Source organism: Saccopteryx leptura, chromosome 2, assembly GCF_036850995.1.
Source record: "Saccopteryx leptura isolate mSacLep1 chromosome 2, mSacLep1_pri_phased_curated, whole genome shotgun sequence".
NCBI lineage: Eukaryota > Metazoa > Chordata > Mammalia > Chiroptera > Emballonuridae > Saccopteryx > Saccopteryx leptura.
Window position 1 is genome coordinate 150,296,163 of NC_089504.1, and position 16,783 is coordinate 150,312,945.

General features: G+C 41.8%; 1 protein-coding gene across 11 annotated transcripts in view; it reads right to left on the reverse strand.

The window, feature by feature from the left end:
- The window catches only part of GRIP1 (glutamate receptor interacting protein 1), a 718,500-nt gene that overhangs the window by 15,179 nt on the left and 686,538 nt on the right, over positions 1-16,783 (reverse strand). For 8 of the 11 annotated variants that reach the window (XM_066369047.1, XM_066369049.1, XM_066369051.1 and 5 more), the window contains 4 exons: positions 8,619-8,775; positions 7,550-7,661; positions 7,389-7,433; positions 2,670-2,903 (listed from right to left, as the gene is read on the reverse strand). In XM_066369047.1, coding sequence (XP_066225144.1) covers positions 2,670-2,903; positions 7,389-7,433; positions 7,550-7,661; positions 8,619-8,775 — 548 coding nt within the window. The remainder of the gene's footprint in view (positions 1-2,669; positions 2,904-7,388; positions 7,434-7,549; positions 7,662-8,618; positions 8,776-16,783) is intronic. The other 3 variants (XM_066369055.1, XM_066369054.1, XM_066369046.1) reach the window with 1 other exon arrangement.

The window sequence follows — 16,783 nt, forward strand, 5'->3', positions numbered from 1 at the left end:
GGTGCAGGAGGGACAGGGAGAGAGGGCTTTTGTATTGCTGGGCTCTCAACAATTTTCCCTTGAGGAGACTACTTGACTCCAGAAACAAGAATGACTCTATTTTATACTTTCTATTTCCCTATCCTGTAGATGGGGAGATTAAATATCTGCCAAGGAGGGCTATCGTGAGGGGTATACATCGATAACATATAGCAGAGTAGGACTCCATACATGTTGGTGTCCTTTCCCTTTGATGTAGAAGGGGTGGGGTATTAGGCATGCTCGAACTGCCTGGGCAGTAGAGGTGTAGAGAAGAGGGTAAGAAGTGAGCCGAGAGGCCTGGGGGAGTTGGGAGGGTCCAGCCCTCTTCTTGGCACAGCAGAATTAGCACTGACTATGCAGCTTCTGCAACTGAAGATCCAAGTGAGTCCTCACAGCTTCTTAATTGTATTTGCCAATTTAGCATATTAAAACATGTGAGAGGGGGTGAAGGCTGGTGTTTACCAAATAGACTCATCAGTTCAGGAAAACTGGGTAAACAGCTTTATTTTTGGTATGGAACTAAACCTGGGTCACCACCCTAAAATGTCAGAAAGACCTTTGTTTTTCTGTAAAGTTCTGTAATTCTTCATAATGCACAATGCTCCAATTTAAGGCTCTCGTCATGTTGGAATATTCTCATTCCCTCAATCTTTTTTTCGTGTGTGTGTGTGTGTGTGTGTGTGTCTGTGTGTGTGTGGCAGAAAGAGTCACAGAGAGGGACAGATAGACAGGAAGGGAGAGAGATGAGAAACATCAATTCCTCATTGCAGCTCCTTAGTTGTTCATTGATTGCTTTTCTCAAATGTGCCTTGACCGGGGGGCTACAGCAGACTGAGTGACCCCTTGCTCGAGCCAGCAACCTTGGGCTTAAGCTGGTGAGCCTTGCTCAAACCAGATGAGCCCGTGCTCAAGCTGGCGACCTTGGGGTCTCGAACCTGGGTCTTCTGCATCCCAGTCCGATGCTCTATCCACTGTGCCACCGCCTGGTCAGGCTCCCTCAATCTTTGACATGCCTTTGCACATGCTTCTTTCTGTACCTGGAATGCCTTCCCACTCTCCACCTTCCTGCAGAGTCAACACTTGCTTCAAGGAAGCCTTTTCTGTTCCTGTATAGCAGGTAGGGTCCACCCTCTGTCCCCCAGGATAACCTAGTCTTGCCTCTATCCTTGTACCTATCCCATCACCTTTCCATTGTTTCCCAGACTGTCTCCCAGTAGACTCTGCTCCCTGGAAAGTCACAACACATCCTCTACGGGAATGGATGCACAGTATATGTAGTAAACAACCGACTGAGTGAGTGGTGAGAGAATGAAACCAGAAGGGAATACCGAGTTCAGAACCCAGCTTCCCACACTGTCCCTTCTTTCACCACCCTCTGTCAGCTGTAAAGGAAATAGCTAATTTAATAGGTGGTTAGGGAAATTGAAGTCTTCAGAGGAAAATAAAGGAGTAACTGGCCCGTCATCTCCTTTTAATCTGACATTTATTTACTCTTCTATGTAAAACAAATAACTAATCTCTAGTTGATAAATCATTAACTCCAGAGAGAGTGATGGTAGGCATCCTTATGCATTAACAATAATAAAGCGTTAGTCCTACAAAAGAAAACCAGAGACCCCTCTCTACCACTGCTATCCTTGGCCCTGGGGTTCGCAAGGACTGTCACTTACACGGGCCTTGTTTAAACTCTGCCAGCAACTCAGATTCAGCTCTGTGTGCCATTGAGGGTTTTCTTCCACGATGTAAAATGAGGCAACTCATTTATCATAATAGCGATGGAAAATCACCAGGGCTTACCCTTTCCTGACCCAAGACGTCTAAATTGTCTCAAGAACTTCACATCCCCTGAAAATGTAACCATCCACTGGTGAGTGTGTGATTAAGGATTAAGCCTTCCCACCCTACACCTGAAACCCTTGTTAGTGAAGCGATGAGTGTACACATTTAGGAACATCCTTCCCTCCCTCCCAATGCAGTTGGAATTGTAGACCAAGCATCCAAGCTCCATGTGACACTGGATCCTCAAACTTCTGCAAGAAGATTTTGGCCACACACACATTTTTTTTTATTAACTCATTGCTTGAAAGTCAATTATAGCCCTGGCCAGTGCCTCAGTAGATAGAATGTCGGCCCAGTGTATGGATGGCCCAGGTTCAATTCCTAGTCAAGGCACACAGGAGAAGCGACCATCGGCTTCTCCCCACCTCCCTCTCCCCCATTCTCTCCTTTTCCCCCTCCCACAGCCAATGGCTTGATTGGTTCAAGCATTGCCCTGGGTGACAAGGATAGCTTCATTGGAGTGCATAGGCCTCAGGTGCTAAAAACAGCTTGGTACTTGAGCATTGGCCCTTTATAAGCTTGCTTGGTGGATCCCGTTTGGGGCACATGCGGAAGTCTGCCTCACTATCTCCCTTCATCTCACATAAAAAGAAAAGAAAAGAAAGCCAATTATCTCTGTTTTACAGAATAATGTCTCAAAAGTTATATTGGGAGAACAATCAAAGTCTCTGATGATCTACCTTTGTTTGAGCTTTGGCTTCCTTTCTGGGCTGAGCCCCAAAGTCCTTGTCATGCTTGCATTAGGCACTCAGGCTATGCACCACGGCTACTAAATGTGTCCCTAAGGAAAGAGAAGAAAGCTTCCTGACCTTGTGCAGCTCCACAGGAGTTGGGGACATGATCTCCTTTATTTCATGTTTCATTTTTCTCAGGGGGACGGACTTCCTGCCCACCTCTGAGGGAAGGGTGTTGCTTCGAGTTGTTTGGCTATAGTGTGGCCGTGAGCTGCTCCGTTCCTGGAAGCTGGCCTGTCGCCCCAGCTGATTGCGAGGTGTTGGAGCCTCATGATTCAAACTCATAGTGCTCCCCGACATGATTGTTGCCTGTGGCATCGACAATTTTCAGAAACAATTAAGCCATGGACAAAGAAAAGGGTTTGGTTGCTCAACATTAAGCACATTTCTGCTTCTGCCCAGTCAAAATACAGTCTCTTCAGGGCATAACCAAAGGCTGGAGAATGGATAGACTCATCAAAGTCTGAAAGTCTGGAAAAATGCTTTGCAAGTGCCATTTATAATGCACATCTCGAATCCAATTTAAGTACTTAAGCAGTCGAGTTTATTTAACCAAATACCACCCCTGGCATTCTGAGGCAAATTAAAAAGCTTTAATATTTGCTTACTATAAACTACATTTTAAGCATTAACTTTCTACTTACTGGGCTCTAAAGATGGGATTCATGAGATAACCTTCAATATATCTTCCAGAAATGAACTAAGAACTTCTCAATAGAGACCAGGCTGCCTCTACTTGTAATGCTGCCTCCAGCCCCACCTGGAGAAAGCAATGGGTAGAAATGGAGCTTCTGATACAAAGACAGGAGCTTCTACCAAAAGCTCCTTCTCTATTGTCTTTCCTTTGGTCACGTGGCCCTGGCCCAGAGGACTGCAGACCAGCTAGGTTTCCACAGTAATTGGTGAAGGCCAGAGTTTCTTAGAAATGAGCTTTATGTAGAACACTTAGTGAATAATCATTTATTATGCAGCTTGGATTCAGCCCTTTGCACAAATGTTGTGAGACTGGGATTGGATTTTACCAGTGAATTGAGAAGTTTGTTCAGTTTCAAATATGTTCTCTACAGATCACACAAGGGACAGAAAGATTAGAAGATGAGATCCCCTAAGTGACTGAGTCTCAGAGGGGACATGAAAAGCATCTGAAGTCAGTATCATGTTGGGGATGCCCATGTCACATGGTTAGAGGACGCCACGAGTCTGAAAGCATGGCTGTATTCCTCAGTATGATGTCACAGCTAAACTAACACTGGGAACCTGCCAGAAATCTTGGGAACAGAAAAGTTTCATGTGCTGTGCTACTAGCAACAACGTGATGTCATGGTTTACGGTAATACTTTTGCTAAAAGTAACAAGTGTAATTTGTTGAGTCCTTTGAACGTATTCACCCATTTAAGGCTCAGAACAATTTTATGAAATAAGCATTGTCATTACTCCTAATTTACATGTGAGGAAACTGATGCACAAAGAGGCTGACGTACCCAAGGTCATACAGGCAGTAAATGAGCCAAGGGCACTATCTAAGATCACAGATCAGGAAGAGACACTCCAAAGTGGGTAGCTCCCATTTGTTATCTCAGGTATTATAATCACAAATTCATCTGGTGTCCTGCTATAAATACACCACAAACAAGATCTTTGAACAATAGCCAAGTTTTAGTGCACTTGTACACAACTCGACATCTCTGTTGAAAAAGAAATAAGACAAGTAAACTTACTAATATCCTAACTAGATCAGTTTTGTAAATAATAAATTGAAAAGGTAAATTGTGGAAGAAAACAAACCCTTTCTGGTCATTGGGCATTAACCTGTGCTAAGTACCGTTTATATATGTGTGTGCATGTAGAATATCACTTAATACTATGATAGCTCTCTATGGTAGGCATTCTAATTATTATACCTCCCATTTCAGTTAAGGCAGGGGAGGCCTGGATAGGTTAAACAACCTGCCTGAAAGTCTGGATTGCAACTTGAGCAATCCGACTCCAAAACCCTTATTCTTGACTACCAGGCTGTATTTCAGCCGGATATTAGGTCGAAACATATAAAACTGACTTTTTTAGTGGATTAAAATCCTAATATTTAAAACAGTAGGAATTATCAATATTTTGGTTTATTTTAGATACATTCCCTTCTACAAATAAAACCTTTCAATGACCAGCTTTGTTGGTATCGTGGGATATCCTTTTGTTTTATGGCACTTAACTCACATGTGTCATTTCTTTATCTACTATCATTGACAGCACCCAGTGACTGCTTTCTTGTTGTGGTGACCATCTATCTATTGTTTTTTCCTACATAGACTAGTTATTATTTTTAATGTTCATTTTTCATGGGACCAGAAGGAAACATGTTGGAAGTAAAATACTTAATCACTACAACTGCAAGACAATGATGTGCTTTGATAAGCCTTAGTCACTGCAGAAGTTACATACTGATCTCTAAAGGTTTCTGATGGAGCCAACGACATATTATCAAAAGGTCTTCAGTTACAGTGTTCCATGGATGGTTTGATTGCTTTGTGTAAAATGAACTTCAGTTGAACTAGTGACATCTATGAAGCAATGTAAAAATTAAAACACAAATACATAAATCATAATAAAAAAAGTTAAACAAACATTTTAAGTTATCTAGAATTTTGGGGGGCTCCAAGAGTTATCAATTGCCTGTTTTTATTTTGTACAATTCATAATTTATAATTATAATTATAATTTCCTTTTTAAATTAATAATTTAATTTCCTTTTTAATTAAATAAGGTGAACTTAAATTATCAGGGAGATAATTGATATATATATATACAAACAACTAACAAGAGATACATTCAAGAGTTCTCTATCTGGCATTTAAACCTTCTTCCTATATTAAACAAAAAAGTTAGTTTTCATTAATCAAACAAATGGTAAAAAATACTAATTCACTGCTATTGAACATTAAATGTCACATCAGCATTAGCTCATATAAAACCCCATATTTTAAAGAAAGGGATATATCTGATAAGACACGTTAAGTAACTTGTCCAAAGTCTTAGTTCGAATTTTTCTCTTTTGTTAAAACTATACATTTTTCAGTGCTTAAGGTGAACTTAAATTATTGCTAACAATGGGGAAAATGACTAGTATAATTTTCATTTTCATTTCAATTGTCATTTTCACCTTAGTTAATCTTCTATATTTGTTATAGTTATACGTTAACTTTTAATACTTGATGTAAATTTACATGCAGGAGCCTAGCTTAAATAATTTTTTTTTTTTGCATAGTGAGAGTTTGCAATCAAGGGATCAAAATTTATTTAAACTAATACATGAATGTGTTTTGTGATAAAAGTATAAATAAGACTCTAATTTATGGTTTGCCAATCATTCTTCTTAGTTGAGGTCTTTAATTTCTCTTTGGCTGATAAACTCAACCCATTTCCTTTCTGGATTCCTAACTTCAAGGGCCACCCCTGCCTGAAGCTATGTTATTTACAAGCCGTTGCAACATAATATTTATGTGGATGGATATTGTATTTATTAGATCACTCCAATTTCTGGGTGAAAAACACAACCTCTTATTGTGTTTTACATCATCTGCATTTTACCTGATATAGAAGAAGCTATTAGAAGAATAGTTGCTTCTTTGAAAGAGTATCAAACTATGAAATGAAAAAGTCATGGGAGCCAAAACATGCTTTCAAAAGCAGGCGTATGTTCAAGAACTGTGAACTACGCTTATTATTCAGTCTGGGACCCTTTTGCTCATTCTACCTATAGGAAGTGGTACAAGTTTAAATAAGCTAGCTGATACTTAAGCATTCCACACTCTTTGAAAGTTGTATCAAAAAGCAATCAATTGCCACTATTGTAATTTATTCAAGTTTCATAGGATTATCCATCTCCAGGTCCTTTAACCATGCTCTGAAGCTGAAATTCATGCCAGGTAATACTGTGATGTTTATAAATTCAAATTAATAGCTTTTTTTCATAATTCTTTTTGCAGATTCACAAACGTCAGAATCACACAAACTATCCACACATGCAACTGAGAAGCAAAATAATATAAAGATGAGTAATCATTTTAGAATTGCAAGAGTTCCACCCAGTTATGCCATTCACATTCCTTATGGAGACTTGGGGACCTCGTATGACATGAAAATAAAAATGAGACTTTTGCCACTTCATTTTTTACAGCTTAGAAAAATTTAAAAGAACATAAAAGGAAATAGTCCAGGGCTTCCCAGACCAAAGTGTGAAGACTGTCAACAAATTCATGGCTTTGATTGAAGAACTCAGCAGGAGTTCAGCTATTACACCCATCTCACAGAGACTCCTCAAGTTCACACTAAGTTAATACGGAATCAGGATTTGCAATTAACAGCAATAAGTCCTGGATAGCATTTTGGCTGCTTAACCCGCAGACTGGCCACTTGCGCCAACTGCATTATCATCTATTTTAAAGGGCAAAAAACAATATAAAATAAAATTTCCTCTTATGTTCCTCTTCACAATCAAATTAAGTTCTGTACCAGGTACAAATGAAAACATGCCAAAGAAACCTTTCTAAAGCAACTAAGGGCGTGAGATGCGCCACAGCCGGGAGACTTGGCTGACTCCCCAGCGGGTCGGTGGCAAACAGTCAAGGTTAGCAGGGAGCAATGGCAGAAGCCACAAGTCAGTCAGCTCGGGGAGGAGGGGTGGAAATGGGGAAATAAATACTTTTAACTGCATTGTATCAAATCAAATTGCTGTCCGGAAGGCAAGGGGGCAAGGGAGGCAGCTTCACAAGCAAAAATATAAACATAAAGGGTAGCTACCAAGAGAGTCATGTTTCTCAAAGACACACGCCTGTCAGCTTTCTCCTGTGGAAAGGGGTTAAAGCTTTTAAATGAACTGGTGTGATCAATGCAAATGCAAAAAGGACCAAAAAGAACATGAATGTAGAAACAATCAAAGTCAGGGGCAGGACCGAGGCTACCTCAAGCTCTCTCAGAATCCCCGACTGGCCACAGGTCTCCAGGTCCTCCAGCGCTTGGGACCAGAAGTTTTCCTCCTGCTCAGCCTCGGTGCTGTCAGGAGCCCCTGTAAAACTGGCATCAGAAAACACCACAGTCCTGGTTAAGAAGATGCTAGACGTAATTTTTTATTTTTTCTGTATACAGAATTAATCTCCATTTCTCATACACACAAAAAAATAGAGATTAGTTTTGGATATGGCTTTTTTTCAATGGTGTCCTCCAAATAGGGCCAGCCGTGAAGTAGGGGTGATTTAAGAAATGCGAAGTGTGTAGAAGAATGAGGGGGGAACACTGTCTTGCCCACTGAATTTCAGGGCACTGTGGCCACTGCCGCATGAGCTGCGTTTACGTGGAGTTTGTGTGGAAATATCTCTCAGTTACTAGAGCTATAGGGAAAGAGAAATCAAGCTTTTCTCTAAGAGGGAAAAATATGTTTTCCCCACCCTATGATAGACATAGGTATAGATCAGTTAAGTGCTGTCATTTTATAATGAATTTCCTGAAAATATTTTGGTAAGGAATAAAATGCTAAAATATATCTCTTAGTGTAAAATATGGCACCCTAGATGTATCTTTTTTATTTTTTAATGTAGGTTAATATGAAACTACCTTTTATGCACTCATTGGTTGATTCTTGTATGTGCCCTGACCAGGGATTGAACACGCAACCTTGGTGCACTGGGACAATGCTCTACCAATTGAGCTTCCTGGCCAGGGCTTTAGTCTACCTTTTAAATGAAAGGAGGGGGAACTAGTCACAGAGTGATGACATGGTTTTTAGACTTTCTCCACGTGCTACTGTTGTTTTCTTTAGGGGACATTTAGCTCTGGCCCTGTTGTGTGGTGGTGTCCAGGCCCCCACTGGGCAGGCACAAGCTTCAGAATCCTGCTATGAAGCCGGCATGGACGAAGATAGCAGCCTCAGGAAGCCCATGCTAAGACTATGTGCCGCTGGACGCAGAGAAGTTCAGACCTGGCCCCTAAAACACGAAGCAGCTGGGACAGGGCAGCAGCTGGTGGAAACCTTACCCGCTGACCGTGGACCGGTCCCAGTCTTCGTTACTCAGCCCCACATCGGGGTACGTCTGGCTGCGGGCCTTCGTGACTGGGGACAAGCTGCCTCTCGGTTTCGAAGTCCTCCAGTCATAGGTGTTGAAGTTGTATCCTGAGGCCTGAAAGCCAGTGCCTGGAACAAAAAAGCAAGGCATTTTATTCTGTCTCTGAGAACCTCAAGAGGGGTCTGTTTACTAACTTGTCTTTTTCTGTGGTAACCGTTAGTTTGTGCAAGGGGGTTGACTTTAATGGAATTTGGGATCATAAAAGGCCATCAAGATAATACTGAAGTCATGAATTCAAACATATCTACACATATTATCATAAATGATTTTCACAACATCCCTTAGTTAAGCCCGTTAGACCCATGCAGGAGGGGCCCCGCCGCTGGGCCTGTGCTTTACTAATATGGCTTCTGCCCTACTCGGTCTGGGCAGGAGATCTGCTGGGCCAGGAGGATGTGCCCACCAGATTTATATCTAACCCTTTTTAGAGCTATTTTCAGAGAATCAGATCCTGAATTTCCTGCTTAGACAGCCCTGTGTTCACCTCCAAGCTGAGTGAGGGCTCTTACTCAAGTGGGACCTTCTGAGAGTGGAGTTCCAGGCCCAAGAACTGCCCACGAAGCTGCTGGTTCATGGGTGTGCACAGAGCTTGGATATGTGGGCTGTGGCCACAAATACTAGGGATGCATCTGAGGATTACTTAATCAATGAGAAATGGCATTGTTAGCAAGTAGAAGGGGTGGGTAACAACAACAACAACAATAACAATAGGAAACACACAGTGGGTACTTATCCTTTTTAAAAAAAAATTTTTTTAATTCATTTTATAGAGGGGAGAGAGTGAAAGAGAGAGAGAGAGAGAGAGAAGGAGAAAGAGAGAGAGAAGGCGGAGGAATAGGAAGCATCAACTTCCATATGTGCCTTGGCCAGGCAAGCCCAGTGGTTTGAACTGCAGCTCAATGCTTTATCTACTGCGCCATCACAGGTCAGGCATAGCGGGTATTTATTCTGTACCCAGAACCCAATTGAGTGCTTTCTTTGTATGGACTTATGTATTCTTCATAACTTTCTTTGAAAGTAAGTACTATTTTTTTGCATTTTACAGATAAGGGCACTAAAGACTCAGAAGAGTGGCCCTAGCACCTCAGGCTATTTGCACACTTCCCTGTGGATTCCAGCCATTAATTTAGGAGAGTCCATTTCCAGAACCTCAAGCTCTTCCACAGGCTCGGGAGGCATCCCGACCTGGCTGAGAAAGTGCTGGGGTCTGCGGTCTGCCAGTTCTCCCTCTCACTTCCTCTTCCACAACTGTTTTCCACCTCTTCTCAAATGAATGACATTTCTGATCCATCTCAAACCTCTAAAGGAGGTTGGCCCTGGGGTATACAGACTCCCAGGTGCCAAATCAAGAGACAATTGGGGAAAGGCTCCTCCTGAGGGAAGGTGTTCATGTAGCAGTGCTTTATTTCAACCAGGTACCGACCCAGGGCCAGGCTCTGGCCCCTCTCATCCATCCACCTCTCTGCCTCTCAGAGTAGAATTCAGAAGCAGCGGGAGGTGGACGCTTTATTATGTTTGTATGAATAGCAAAATGAAGACTGACTTCCTCTCCGACAGGGAGAGCAGTCTGGTTAGCACCACAGGTGAGACAGTGAGGGATGTTTTTGGCCATCAGCTTAGATAATGATTGTTGTTTATGAATTAGAGTGACATCCCTGGCGCTGTATTTTGACAAAAATATATCTAAAGCATATTTACAACAAACTGGAAATTCTAGTCTTTGCAAATATTTAAATGTTAGGGGAAACCCCTTTAAATGACAACTGTGCACGTGATGGGACATGCAGTTTTCAAATTCTTCTGGAGGCGTGTGTGGGAGTACAGGCCCTTGTTGTAGGTCTGAGTCTACAGCTTGTGCTGTAACCCCATACACAGCTCCACCCATACTTCTGATTGTGGCCCATTGTGTGTGTGTGTGTGTGTGTGTGTGTGTGTGTGTGTGCGCGCGCGCTGCTGGGATGCAATATAACATGTGTTTCTTACTGTGTTTAAAAACATTTAATCTAGCAAATAGGCTTTGGCTCCTGTTTCTATTAGATGACCAGATCACAAAGATGACCACCTCCACAGCATCCCTACTTTGTCTTTCTCATTCATGTTCCCTCCATGTGTTGGATCCTACAGTGTTGTCCTTACTATTAGTTACAGCCCAGAGAGGGCAAGATGTTCAAAAAGTAATGCTCTGACCCAAAGGATTTGGTCTCAGGCACGCAGCAGCCGCCTGCTGGAACTGCCTGAAGCCTCTGTTTGAGGATGCCCAGGATTAGAGGTCCTGGGAGCAGAGGATGTTTTTACATTTCAACATCTCATTTTCTTTCCCAGGTCACTGCAGGTGTGTGGCTAGCCGTTTGGGAAGAAATCTTGTGTGATGGACGTGCAGTTTTCTGTCAAAAGTGGTGAAATAAGGGACCACACATGCGTCCCTTCTGAAAGGACAGTGACAGGTGACCCCATACTCTCCTGGCAACTCTGAGAGGCTCTCCAATTTCTCCTTCTGAACCGAACCGACCGACTCCCAGATACAAGCAGCCTCACTTTCTGTGATATAAAAAGAGTTAGGGGAAGCCTACTCCCCACTTTCCTCAACTGGCCTTAAACCTGCTAAGACCCAAACGCTAAATGGGGTGCCCTCCTGGGGGTGACCTTTGCTGGTAAGCATAAACCCACCTGACCATTCAGCTCCCTGTGGAAATGCAATTCCTCACACTGGTCAGATTACCTTCATTTTCCTTCCTGCGGTTGTTTATAAGTGGTTCTCGGTGACTCGGGCAGCAGTGTGTGATGGGCTTGGGCAGGCGTGTGGCATCATGAAAAGGGGATAAAATTTAAATATCTTCAGGTCAGGCATACACTCAGAAGACCTGGGCCCAGCCCCCGCTATGCTGGCACAGGACTGAAGCAAAAAAAGTCCTGGGTTCAAATCCCACCTTTGCCACTTCCTTACTCTGGAGCCTTGGTCGATTCACCTCAGAGACAATGGCACGTGCCTCACCAGGCTGATATGAGGATTAAGGAGAAGAATGTATATACAAATACTTATGAAAGTGCCTAGAACACAGTGGAGTTTTAGTGAACACAGATGTCCATTACTTTTATTATTTACTAAGTCATTCAACGTCTCAAGGTCTCCGTGTCGCTATTTTAAGGCAAGGAGTGTCGGCAGAGGAACAGCCTCAGCGTGACTAATTCAGTACAGGTCCGAGCCCCTCCGGTGGCAGGTGCTCATGTGGAGCTGACATGCGGACAGCCTCAAACACTGCACAGTCCGTATACGTTTTGGAGTGAGAGAAGGATAAACAGTCATGGAAAGTAAGAGTTCCCATAGCACAGGAGGAATGTGATCCTTTTAGTCTGAACACTGACATGGAAGAACAGATACCTGGTGGGGGGGAGAATGAGGGTCATGAAAGGTGCCACAGGAAGGTGACGTGTAAGCTTGGGGTTGGAGGACAAGCGGGCCTTCACTAGGACAGCCCTGGCTGAGACGGGATCAGCTTAGCAGGAGAGTCTGGGAAGGCACAGTGAGGGTAAATCCTGCCCCCCGCCCTCCCGTCCCATCTGTGGGTTTCTGCTTCACACCCATGGAGGGAACAGCATTCCAAAAATATTGCAAGAATATCCCTTTAACCACCCGTGCTTATTCCTCCCCACAGGAGGAGCTGTGATTTAACTTGTCAAATTTTGGAAAAGAACACTGGGGATGTGTACTTGGCCCCTTCTTGGCTTTTTCTGGGTCTGTCCTCTCCCAAACACTGCTGCTGTATGAGATAAGCACACCTGGGCCCACTCCTGGGCTGTCTGAGCTCAAGGGGACAGAGAGACCAAGGCCATGCAGTTAGCTGACTCTGGCCTGTCTAAACATCCATTTTTTTCTTTAGTCTTAGTAATGACATACAGTTTGGGGGTGGACATATTACTCAGGATAAGACTATATCTCCTAGCCTTTCTTGAAGTTGTGTTAACTCTGTTGAAAGTTCTGGCCAATAAAATTGTAACAATTCTGGAAGGCTCGTTACAACCCTCTTTCCTGCTGCCTGGAATGTCCACAGACTAGGTGGAACCAACTCAAAGGCGGATTTAACGGTGGGCACACCGGGCGCACACCCTGGGCCCCGACCTCTGAAGGGCCTCGCAAAACCCCAACTTTACACTTTTTTTTAATGACTCTAAGTTTGGTTTCATATGTGCAATTTTAACATTAATTGTACATAATATTTTTACTTATTTAAAAATATGGTTAACATGTATTATTACTTTCCCTCTCTTTCTCTCTTTTTTTAAGGGGCCCAATATTTTCTTCTGTGCCCCAGGCCTCAACTGACTTTAATCCACCTCTGGTGGAACCCCAGTACCTATCTTGGACCCTGTGATGTACCCTTGGACCAAAACTTAAGATATGGAAGCCAAATGCTAAGCATAGTAGAGAATAAATATTTAAGAGCATGGGAGGCTGTGGAGTTGTATACCAACTCTGAAATGCCCACTTATGTATGATTTAAGACACTCCTATAAGGATTTTGAGTACTATTCAGCTAAACCAAATTCAACTTCCCCTTCATTTAAGTCTCAGTGTTTGACTTGGGTGGTAGGTAGGGAAATAGCAATCCTAATTCCAGCCATGCAGCCAAAGCAAACAAAATGAAAACAGGAAAGGTGTCATTTTAATCCATAGTTCACTCCAGTTTCTATTTGCCCACTGTTTTAGAACAGATAAAGGAAGAGGTGGATTAAGTATAGCAAAACACCTAGAACTATCAAGGTTCCAAGGACTGCAGCCTGTTTAGAGAACAGCGAGGAGTTCAGGATTCGTGGAGTGAGGGGTGTGGCAATGAACTGTCAGCAGAAGAAATCGATAAAGTAGCTGAAGAACTTCGTTTTAAACTAAGGACCTTTGACTTTATTCTAATATAATAGAGAACCATTGAGAGAGTTTTTCTTAAAGGGAGTGGCAAAATTAAGTTTAGTTTGTTAAGGATCGTTGATAGGAATATGGAGTGGTAAGGTACTCAAAGTAAGGAGAGAAGTAGGAAGTAAATATTTCAGGTCCAGTGCAAGTTTACAACAAGGGTGGTGGCAATGGAGAGACATAGGGAGGTAAGTTCACAGGAAGCAGGAAGATGCCTGGGTCCTGGTGAATCTGTGGGGTTACCTGCCTCTTCCCAGCTCTTCACTGCAGTATGAGAAAGCAAACCCCTTTTCAAGCTTAATCACCAATATTTGGGTTTTCTTTTATTTGGAGTTGCATTCAACACCTAACTGATGCAGGTGGATGATGCTCTCATGATTTAAAGTAGGTGGAAATGAAGTTCTGGTAGAGGAGAGCCGGTTGTCACAGTTGAGAAAAAGTTACCAGGGCCTGAGGAATAGCTCTTTATACCAGGGGTCCAGCTGAAAAGCCAGAGAAGGAATGGAGTGATCGAGGCAGGCCAGGTGTGAGAAAAATCCACTGCCAGAAATACAGACTTTGTTTTTACTGAATGACGGTATAAGTATATAAAATTAAAATACAAGTATGATATTGGAAACCAGATTTTAACTTCAAAATTGATAAAAGAAACAAACGGAAAGATAGAAGCAGTATTAAAAATTTTATTTCTTAAGCAGTTAGCCTTTTTATTTAAAACTAGAAACCTTTCTCTTTTTCTTTTTTCCCCTCCCTCTTTCCTTTTCTCTTTCTTTCTTTCTTGGCTATAGTCCAATCAGATTGGTGTGCATATAAGAAGATGTGTACCATATATTTCACTCCATAAGACGCACCTGACCATAAGACACACCTAGGGTTTTAAAAAGGGAAATAAGAAAAAAAAAATCTGAACCAAATGGTGTGTTAAAATATTTAATAAAATACCGTATTTTTTGCTCTATAAGACACACAGGCATTTTCCCCTCCACTTTGGGGGGAAAAATTATGTCTTATGGAGCAAAAAATATGGTAGACATGCACACCAGGACGCACACATGGAGGAAGGCCATGTGAGGACCCAGGGAGAAGGTCATCTGAAAACCAAGGAGAGAGAGGCCACAGGAGAAATCAAACCTGTTGGTATCTTTATCTTGGATTTCCAGCCTCCGGAACAATGTTGTTTAAAGACATTCAGTCTGTGGTATCCTATTATAGCAGCCCAAGCACACTAATTCAAGGTAAAAGATTCAATCGGGATCTCTTTCCCAAAGAGAAATGTTATTTTATTCATTTGTATAATAGAAAATAGGTCTTCACAAATATAGGCATTTCTAAAAGTTGATGGAATCTTGGTAATAATTCTTGTTTTTAGTATAACAACACTTTAGATATTTGTAAAATTCTGATATTCCAATATTATACTATTTTGTTTTCAGTATCACAATATTGTACAGATTAGTATCTTCAATTTAGCTGTTAATTCACACTCAGTATTAATTTAGAAAAGTGAACTAAACAAAAGTTCATATTCATAAGGTTTGAAATCAGAGGATGGTTTTGGAATTTAATCCTCAACTCTGCAGTTTGGGACTGTGGTCTTGGCATTGCTTCATGTTTGGAGGCCAAGTTTAGTCTAGGAAAGCAAGTAAAATAATTCCTTGCCAAATTGGTTTCCAAAAGACCCGATTTTATTAAAAATGAGATAAATCAAATCATATTTTGTGTAACTATCTGTAATTGTTCTTGCCAAGAAACATTTAAGGTGTTCTAACCAGAGGCTGTGGTTTGAAAATGGCCGAACAGTTCTGCCTTCTCTCAGAAATCACCTCAAATCAAAAAGACGACAAATAATAGAACGCGAACTCAATCTTTGGCAAAAGTAGAATCTCAAACCATTATACACCAGAAAAGTTACCAAATTCTGTGAACATCATACAGGGCATGGGGGGTTCTGGTGAGAAGCCGAGAGGAAGACATCTACGTCCAGAGGTTTCAGAGGGTCAGTTCTTCAAATCAGGGCCACGGCATGAAGCAAAACAACAATGCTTTGTTTGGAACACTATGGATTGTGTAGACAGGTGGCAGGAAGTGCTATGGACCCAGTTAGACACTAGGGTAGAGCCAGGGAAGGGGCTGAAAGACCATACCTACAGCTGTGTCGCAGACTATAGGAAGCAATGTAGCAGGGAGGCAGGCTAGCAGAGGGCTCTGCACTGTTGGCTGGCTGCATGCTGAGCTCTGCTGGCTGAGGAAGAAGGCACTCATCACAGATGCTGGGAATGGGGCAAGTCCCGCTAGCCTGGAACACAGCATGGGCTCTTCTGTCTCAGATCCTATTGCAAATGTCCAAATCAAGAGGAAGTCATCTCATTCACAAATGAGCAGTAATTGAAAAGAAATGAGTATACTAAGTTAATATCAAAGAGAGGGAGAGAAAGAAAGAGAAGAGATGGAAAAACAAAAGAGCAGATAAAGGATCGCATAAGAAAAAGGCTGCTATGGAGCAAATGATAAATATAAGCAAATAATCATCTCAAAATTTAAAAACTACAGACTAAAACCATTATCTCTCTAAGAGATCAAGCAGAGATATAAAAGCTCAAGGTAAGTTGGCCAAGGCAAGACGATAGGAGATGCAACATAAGCTTGTAGAGATCAGAAAAGAGATGGAAGAGGAAATAAAAGCCTCCACCATGGGGAGGATACTGCGAGCCTCTTGCTTTATGCTACTCTGTGTGCACTATGCTGTGTTCCCTTGCTACACAAAGTTGAAGGGCAGTTGGACTCTCTGACTGTACATATTGGTGTCTTTTATTAGTCATCATCATCTTCATGAGAACTACAAGGAAGCATGGGAATAAATTATGCACCCAATTCAAGTCATAAACAGGAAAAAAATCTAAGAAAAACAAAATAAAGTTAATCAAATTAAAAGCAAAAATATATTTAGAAAAACTGGAGTGGAACTAAAATAAATGCAAGAGTTGGTTCTTTGGGAAAAATACTAAATAAAAACAAACCATTACCAATATAATCACAAGGAAAAAAATAAAAACACAAGTACACCAAATATGGAATAATATGGATATAATTATAGAAACCTAGAAAATAAAAAGACTCAAACAAGAGATTACTTAATTGTGTGCAAATACATATAGAAACCAACAAAGTTG